The 9,398-nt window shown below is 41.3% G+C and overlaps 1 protein-coding gene across 1 annotated transcript; it reads left to right on the top strand.

The window, feature by feature from the left end:
• The first annotated feature begins 328 nt into the window (after positions 1–328).
• On the top strand, positions 329–9,178 carry HMGB1 (high mobility group box 1). The gene is made up of 5 exons (XM_073341107.1): positions 329–515; positions 3,318–3,480; positions 3,691–3,836; positions 5,008–5,182; positions 7,269–9,178. The coding sequence occupies exons 2-5, from the start codon at positions 3,331–3,333 to the stop codon at positions 7,443–7,445; spliced, it is 648 nt and encodes a 215-aa protein (XP_073197208.1). The 5' UTR covers positions 329–515; positions 3,318–3,330; the 3' UTR covers positions 7,446–9,178.
• Positions 9,179–9,398: the final 220 nt, after the last annotated feature.

The following is a 9,398-nucleotide window of genomic DNA, read 5'->3' as shown; positions in this document are numbered from 1 at the left end:
CCTCCAGGTACGCTTTAGGGAGACAGAAGTGGCTGTACGGTCGGGGGAGCGAGGCGCCCTTCGGCAAGGCTGGGAGTGCGTGGTTGCCTATGAGCTGCTCTCCTCATGCACAGCAGCATTGCACTAAGTCTCTCCGAGCTGTACATCCCGCCTCAGCCAGCCACCCCTCCACTCACTTTTATATTTGCGCGCCCTTTCAAACCTCAGTGACGTATCCCGCTCCGCGGCCAATCCGCGGCGCCCTCTGGTCAGGACAATGGAAGGGGCTCCACCAATCAGGTTGGCCGCTGGCTTGGCGGCCGCCAATAGGAGCGAGGCTGTGTTGAGAGTAATGTTACCAGCGCTGAGAGCGTGAGGAGGCTGCGTATCGATCCCGCTCTCAGCCATTGCGGTGCATTGGGCTACAGCGAGACCAGGCAGCATTGGGGGCCAGCGCGAGCAGCCGGGCAAGTGTCTCAGCGCCTGTGGCTCGCTGCTGAGTGAGCGAGCGAGTGAGTCTGCGAGCGAGCGAGGCGGTGAGTATCCCGGGTCGGGCGGGCTGCGCGCTCCGGCGGCTGCGGGGCTAGCGCAGCGCTCGCTCTGCCCCAGCCACACAAAGGCGAATTAGGCTGCATCTGAGGCAGGCTGTTGGCGGGCGGCGGCGCCGGCGGGCGGGGCGGGAGCCGGCCGGGGGGAAGCGGGCGAGTTCGTGAAGCGGGAAGGGGATGGAAACAGAAGGGAAAATCTCCCCGTCGGGCTCGGTCTTGCGAGGGGTGGGGGAGGACGCGGGCGGCGCCGCGTGCTCCTGGCGCCCTGCGGCAACTGTCGCCGCAAGGCCGGGGGCCGGGCGCTCCGCAGCGGGGCTGCGGCCGGGGCGCGGGGCCGTGTCGGCGGCGGGCGAGCCGGAGCTGCGCTCGCTGGAACATGGCTGACGAGCGCCGTGCGGAGGGCGGGAGGGCGGGGGCGCAGTTCGGCGGAACTTTTCCAGCCGCCTTTTCTCCCTCAGCCAGGGCCGCGCAGGGGGTTTCCCAACCGGGGCTAGCGGCCGGCCGCCGTATGCCGGGCCCCCTTTGGGGCTGCGGCCGGACCCGGCCAGCTCGCCGGGGGCTCGGGCCGCGCTTGGGAGCGCGCGGCCCCCCCACTCCCCCCTCCCCCACCGCTGTCATGGCTGAGCGTGCGCCGGGCGCGCACACAAAGGGAGGCAGGAAGGAGCCATGTTCTCTGCGCGGCGGCGAGCAGCGGCCATTCCGGGAGGCAGCCGCGCTCTGATCTGGCGAGAGCAGCGGGGACCCGCGCCGCTGCCGTAGGTAGACTGGGAGCCGGGGGCCCTCCTTAAAGCGCGGCCGCCGCGCCGCACCCGGGCTGCCCCAGCGCACATTTCAGGGCGACTTTCTCTCATTGTCAGGCTGTTCGCAGAAAATGGGAGGAATAGCGCTGCTGCTGCTGCCCTTCCCGAGGAGTAGCCTGCGCCACTGCAAACCCTCGCCCAGGAGCGGGACCCGCCACAGCTCTGCCTAGAGACTGATCAGACACACGCTCCCCGTTAGGCACGACAGAGGCGCGCAGGCTTTGCAGTGAGGTTGGCTTAGCCTGAGAGCTCGTGGCAGCGCCAGCCGTGGGTTTAGTCTAGATCCTGCAGTCACCTCTGTACGCTTTACAGCTGCGAAGACATGATTAGTAGACGCAGGCTTTTTTTTCCCCTTCCTCTTCCTCCCCCACCAGTAAGAGCGGCGCACAACAACACAATTAAAAAAAAAAGTGCATTTAATTCTTCTGCGTGGGGATTGGTTACACAAGTGAGCCACAACTGTGCCTTCAGTTTTAAGAAAATAAATGAATCTCCTCCTCTGAAGTTATTGCTGCATGTCTTTCCAGAATGCATAAATCTGGAAGATTTTTGATGCAAACACATACACCATCTACTGTGTCCTTTCTCTGATTTTTTTGCCCCCTTTTGCAGCATTTTAAGAAAATCACTTTTTAAGAGAACTTAAGTTTTCCTCCACCCCCTAATGTTCAAGATGGCAGGAAGATTGCTTTTAAATGCAAGTTAATATGATAGTTGCAGGGTTTTAATTGGGGTGTCTAAGGTGAAAAGACATTTACAGTATTAATAAAATGTGCTGTGGAATATGAATTCCTCTGTTTCATTTTTTATTTATTTTCCTCACACTTCCTTTCTATGAAAAGGAACAAGTGAACCCCCCATCCCACCCATGTCACTAAACTATCCTTGAGTGAAAGGGTTGCTCTGGAAGCATCTCCATTGCTGGCAGGAATAGCTCCTGGTTCTGCAGTCTTGTTTACTCAATGGAAACTTCAAACCGGATGTGTTTAGTCACAGAGCAGAAATCTGTTTGTCCATACGCCAAACCGATCGGAAACGCTGCTTCTGTGGCAATACATGCACACACCACCCACTTGTTTCACTCCTCTCTGGAAGAGCAAAGTTTATGCCGCAGTGGACTGGAGATGTTTTTTTTTTTTCCCCAGACTTATGGAGAAATTATCTACCTTGTGTGTGAATGTGCTGAGAAGATATTTTTCCATCCCCTGTACCCTTTAAAAGATACGGGGATGTCTGCTCAATGAGCACACTTTTATTTATGTCATATATAAGTGTCATGCTTTTAAAGCCATTGGTTGGAACATAACATGTTTCAGTGCTGTATTTAATTCCACTATTTCTAGCTGCACATTGTAGGGAGAATAGATTTTGCAGTATAATTAAAGTGGAAAGTAACTTGGCTTACTTTATTTCTGTACTTTTTTCATGCAAACTGATATTTGTAAAGCATTTTGAAAGTGAAAAAAACTTAAGAGTAAATACTTAAGAACCCAACAGGCTGATCCAGATAGAGTATTGTAATATTTCCCCCTGCCCCACAATAATTCGTGTTTAAGCCTTTCTATCCCATAATTAGATGACATGTGGCTGCTGTGCTCTACCAATCCAGGAGGGGAGCAACTTCCCTTGAGACTAATGTCAATACTTGCCTGCAAATGGACTAGCAACAGACACTCTTGATTGCTGATGACTCTTTAAATATAACAGGAAGTTTTTTTTTTTAATAATAGCCAAATATCTTGAAGACCAGGTTATTTGTATTGACCAGGTGAACTAAAAAACGCTCTGTAATAGCAGTCTTTTTTGCAAGTAATATATAGTTTTCCAGGAGAGAGCTGTAGCTTGTATATAGTCTGAGAGGTCCTCTCATAAAAGTTCAGAAAGCTGCTTTTGCAGATCTTAGTCAACATACTCATTCTTCCCAAATTCATATGATATTGTGTGGGGGCCAAAAGTAGTTTTAAAAGTTTGTTTTTCTTTTGTGTTACAGAAAATCAGCAAAAATGGGCAAAGGTGATCCTAAGAAGCCAAGAGGTAAAATGTCTTCATATGCCTTCTTTGTGCAAACTTGCCGGGAGGAGCACAAGAAGAAGCACCCAGATGCTTCAGTGAACTTTTCAGAGTTCTCAAAAAAATGTTCAGAACGGTGGAAGGTAAGATAAACCAAAAAACAGTACTAATTTACAGTATTGCAGCATAGATTACCTTAAATTAATATCATTTCAGTCTTGATTATATTTACTTACATTGTTCAGATACGTGTGAATGCATTTCCTGCCTTTAATGTTACTCCCGCTACAGTTCGGAATGGGATCGGATGCACTTTTGAATCATGCACTCACTCCCTATTTATTGTTTTATAGACTATGTCTGTTAAGGAAAAAGGAAAGTTTGAAGATATGGCAAAGGCTGACAAGGTTCGTTATGAAAGAGAAATGAAAAATTATATACCACCCAAAGGGGAAACAAAAAAGAAGTTCAAGGATCCTAATGCACCGAAGAGGCCTCCGTAAGTAGATTTCCAGTTAGTGTGTCTTGTATAGGAGCATTGCATTGAAATGTATCCATAAAATGATCTTTTAAAAATCAGAGTTAGGGGATTTGAAGTATAGAAGAGTACACAACTTCAAAATGTAGTGCTGCCGGTAACCACATTTAAAAATCAGTGGGATTTAGTTATATAAAAAAGATCATATCAGACTGGAAATAAGATGTAAATTTTTAAGAGTGTAAAGAACCATTGCAACAATTTGCCAAGGATTGTGGTGGATTCTTTATCACTGACCATTTTTTTAAACCAAAATTGGATGTTTTTCTAAAAAATATGCTCTAGGAATTATTTTGGAGAAGTTCTACGCCTGTGATGTACAGGATGTCAGACTAGATGATCATAACGATCCCCTTCTGGCTTTAGGATCTATAAATCTTATCCATTTCAATTATCGTTTACTTGGAACTTGACATAAAATTGTTGGAATAAATTTATCTGTTAAAAATAAACCCAACACTGTTATGATCAATTTTGACTGTTTTTATTAATAGAATGTTGCTAGCAGCCAGATGAAATAACTTTAGATTAAAATTGTGGTAGAATATTAGGCCCCAATCCTGGAACCATTCTGGCAAATGCAGAACCTTGTGTCTGCACAGAGTCCCTTTGAAGTCACTGGGGCTCTGTACTGGCGCAGGGAACTGCATGCATGAAACAGTTTGCAGAATTGAGCCTTTGTCCTTAAAATAGGCCGTACCACCGAAAGATAAATGTGAAATTATTATGATACCAACCTTGTATGGTGCTAAATCTTTCTATTTTTAAAATGGAGCAAACACTAAAAAATAAACTAAGAAAGAGTGGCTGGTACTGACATCTGGAAATCCTTCTACAGTAATCATGAGATTATTTTAATATTTCCTGTGAAGCAGTTCGCACAGTCCATGTTCTCACAACTGTTAAAATCAGAGAAACTTGGTGGGATTATGCACAACATGGGAATGTAATTTCTAAAGTGCACTAATGTGTTACACAGACCAATTAATGTGCAGACTGCTGGTGCACACTAAATGTTCCTTAGTAATACTATGTTAAAGCACACTGCATCATGTAGTGAAGGTCTCAAAACTTGCTATGTCTAGTACAATAGTTTAACCTTTATACTTAAAATTACAATTATTCTTTTCAGTTCAGCTTTTTTCTTATTCTGCGCTGAATTTCGTCCGAAAATCAAAGGAGAACATCCTGGTCTGTCCATTGGAGATGTTGCAAAGAAACTAGGAGAGATGTGGAATAACACCGCTGCAGATGATAAACAGCCCTATGAAAAGAAGGCTGCTAAACTGAAGGAGAAGTATGAAAAGGTAAATAATGGCATTCAGCGTGAGCAAAAGGTTCTTCCCTGTTCCAATTCAAATTTGAATGATTAAATAATTGTAAGTGATCATCCCTCTTCTTCTTATGGCAAAATAACGTAACATCTCCTTGTGCATAAATGAATGACAGTTGTGTATATCAAAGGACTGGGTGATTGGCTTGGTTTTTAAAAAGAAAATTCCTCTAGAGTACTCTTACATTGTACGTCACAAGTATAATTATGAAAATGTCAAATTACCTTAGAGAATACCTCTAATAGCATGTCCTTGTGAGGATTATGACACTTTCATTCATCATACTTCAAATCTTATCTTTTGATATTTTAGTACATATCCCTGTATCTGTTTTGAATATTAAAAGTAATGGTTCATGGCAGCAGCTGATTTCTGCAACCAGTTTGCGCTATTAAGTAATGCAAATTTAAAGAAAACATTTTTCCTTATTGGCATTTGCCACATACTGTTGAAGAAATAGTCATAGCATATGTTCATATTAATTATCTTAAAGAACAGTTTTTAGTTTATACCTAAAGAGTTAAATATTAGAGGACTAGATGTTTGTATTAGACATGTATTCTATTACCCCCACTTTGATTTGCCTTCAGACAGATAACATAGTTGTTCATGCATCTTAGGAAACCCTTGTCAACCTATTAACTTATTTTTTTGTATCATTAAGGCTAAATCCTACTTCAGTGTTAGGAACTCTATTTGAGTATTGGGGATATAGAGCAGTGGCAATGGCATTTGGATTTCCATATTCCCATCCCAGGGCAAGATAGCTAAGGGAGAGAGGAATGTATGATGGGATATGTACCAATTCTCCTTTATAAAGGAATAGTACGCACCCCTGGCTGCAACGTATTGCACGCTTTAGCATGTATGCTGCTCAATAGTGTCTCCTTGCTGGCAAACAAAATCAGTTAAGGGATGGTGGCACAGAAATGGGTAAGTAACTGCACGTTGGGGGCCTCTAGCACTAGGTAGGAATCATGCCCTGCAGATACACTGTGGGTTAGAAAACTTCCTGTGTTAGCCCTTTGTGTGCAACACAAGGCATGATTTGGTCTTTAGTAAATTAATTATTCACATATAAATTTACATATTGGTATGATTTAAACAAAGAGTAAATTCAGAGCTACAAGTAAACTTTCCCCAGTAGTTTAAATTATAAAGTGACTGATGCATTTTAGTTTAGGGTTATTTTAAATATTACAGGGGGAAAAATCTGAAGCCACTAACCTTTACTTGCAGCTGTTTCTCCTTTTACTGATATCACCCAAATTTGTCAACTAAACTTGCACATGTGCTTGGGATTTGATGTATGTAAAGTTTCCTTCTAGAGCAAACTAATGTTGGAGGTCTGAAAATCTAGAATTGGTAAATATTTCATTTAAAGACCATTGATATTAGTTAGTGAATGCCACTTCTTCTGAAATAAATTACGAATTTTAAGAGATACTGAAAGAACTGCAAAGAGAGCAGTTTAAAGAATACTGCATGGGAGGAACATTTTCAATATTTAGGCCATCTGCCTAAAGGCATTGCCCAGTCATAAGTTTAATACATACTAGGATAAATTATATTCTTTCTTTTTCTTTTATAAAGCCAGGGGTTAAACTGATTTTTATGACTTGATCTTTATTGGCAATCATCTAGCTTCATTTTATGATTTATATGAAGTTTTGAAAAAGTATGAATTTGAGTTTTATGTAGTGTAAGCCTATAGAATACATTTACTGCATGCAGAAAGTGGCCCTGTCTACTCTTGAAAGTTCTTGTACCTTTTTTGTTGATTTAAACTTCAGTTAAGCAGAATGCCATGTAATTGCATTTCACTGAGGCATAACATTGCACATATTAGACCATGTCATTTTGATGTGTTGTGGATGGCTAATTATGGTTGTATGTCCTAGATAAGGATTTTGTGTGAATTTTTTTTTTGTGTGTGTGAAGATGAGATACCTCAGTGGTTACAGCATATCAGCAAAAGTCCTAAATGTTGTTTGAAAGTTTTAGCAAGAATTCTGGTTAAATCTCTTAAAGAGATCCTTTTCCCACTTCTCTTGTCAAGGATATTGCTGCATACCGGGCTAAAGGAAAGCCTGATGTAGGAAAAAAGGTGGTTGCCAAGGCTGAGAAGAGCAAGAAAAAGAAGGAGGAGGAGGAGGAGGATGATGATGATGAGGATGACGAGGAGGAGGATGATGATGAGGAGGATGACGAGGAGGATGACGATGATGATGAATAAGTCTCTTCTAGAGCAATTTCTTGTCTATAAAGCATTTAAACCCCCTGTACACAACTCACTCCTTTTAAAGAAAAAAAAATTGAAATGTAAGGCTGTGTAAGATTTGTTTTTAAACTGTACAGTGTCTCTTTTTTTGTATAGTTAACACACTACCGAACGTGTCTTTAGATAGCCCTGTCCTTAGTGGTATTTCAATGGCCACTAAACTTGCCTGGTACAGTGTGGGGGTTGTAAATTGGCATGGAAGTTTTAAAGCAGGTTCTTGTTGGTGCACAGCACAAATTAGTTATATATGGGGATGTAGTTCATTTTTCATCTTCAGTTGTCTCTGATGCATCATAAAAATAATTGTTGTTCTGTTAACTGAATACCACTCTGTAATTGCAAAAAAAAAGTTGCAGCTGTTTTTGTTGACATTCTGAATGCTTCTGAGTAAATACAATTTTTTTTATTAGTATTGTTGTCCTTTTAATAGGTGCCCTTGAAAAATCATAATTTTTCTTTTTTGAGGGGAACTCATCTTTGCTTTATTGTATGCCCATTTGGGATCACGTGATTATTACAGTTTTCATCTTTTCATGTAACCAGCTGATAAACAAAGCTTTGATCTGCATACCCTTCATAATCATGATAGGGTAGGCAAAGAAATATACAGGCATATGATAAAACAGAACTTTCTTCCGTAACTGGAAACAAACAAACAAATCTCAACCAACTGATATTTGCTCGGATTTTGTGAAATGTAACATTGAGTTGCGTAAGTTTACCAGACTTGGAGAGTTGAGAAGTATAGAATTTAGTTTTACAGCATGGAATACTTCAGAAAAAACCTCGAAAATGCTGTCCTAGTAGGAAGGGTATACTCTCATCATGGTGTGTGAGGAATTTACATGTGACTCCATTACTATGTAATGGAAGTTGAATTTGTAAATCTCTGAACACTTAAGAGATAAACATGCCCCTAAAATGTATGAAGGTAAAAATTATAAAAGTACCATATTGATTTTTTTGTCACAACATAGTGATGGCTGTGGACTTTATACCATGAAACTCTCCTGGTAGTAAATAGCCCACAAGAAAGGATTTTACTTTCCAACATTTTCTATAAATGGTACCATTATTTGTTAAATCTCTGTAAATTCATATTTTTAATCTTAAAATTCTAGTTTTAGCCCTTTAAACAAAGTTGTATATTGTCTCAAACTAAAATGAGATAAGATGTATTTTTCCCGTTAGGTTTTATACCGCACTCTTCACGTTTGCCCATTTATAAGTTAAATATAGTTGTATGGAAAAGTACATTTTATTAAATTTTTGCATTTAAAAAGTGAAATGTTTAACTATGATATATACCAACAATGTCTAATTTGATCAAATATAATTCTCTTCCAAAACCAAAGCTGTTTTTTTTTTTTTGTTGTTGTTTGTTTTTTGCATATTCAGTAAAACTTCAAGTGCTGGCAACTGTAACTATTTTCACATGTACCTGCTTACCAGTTTGGGGGACAATTTGGCAATTTTGTGGTTATTAAAATTATGGTTCTCAAGTGCCAGTGTTTAAAAATAGCATTGTAATTTTACACGCTTTTGTGATGGAGTATTGTTTTGTTATACAATTTTGACTTTCAGATTCTTATTTCGATTTGCATTTGTTTATGTATAACTTCAGGAGAAATACTGAACACCTGGATCCTGGATGATACTAATAAACTAATAATTGCAGAGGTTTTAAATATTTAGTTAACTGACTCGCATTTGTATCCTGTATACATTTACATATTTGCTTTCAGCCTCAAACAAAAGAGGAAAGGAATACTTGTGGCACCTTAGAGACTAACCAATTTATTAGAGCATAAGCTTTCGTGAGCTACAGCTCACTTCCTCAGCTGTAGCTCACGAAAGCTTATGCTCTAATAAATTGGTTAGTCTCTAAGGTGCCACAAGTACTCCTTT

The sequence above is a fragment of the Lepidochelys kempii genome, chromosome 1 (assembly GCF_965140265.1).
Source record: "Lepidochelys kempii isolate rLepKem1 chromosome 1, rLepKem1.hap2, whole genome shotgun sequence".
NCBI classification, from domain to species: domain Eukaryota; kingdom Metazoa; phylum Chordata; order Testudines; family Cheloniidae; genus Lepidochelys; species Lepidochelys kempii.
This window is presented reverse-complemented; position numbering and strand designations above follow the sequence as displayed.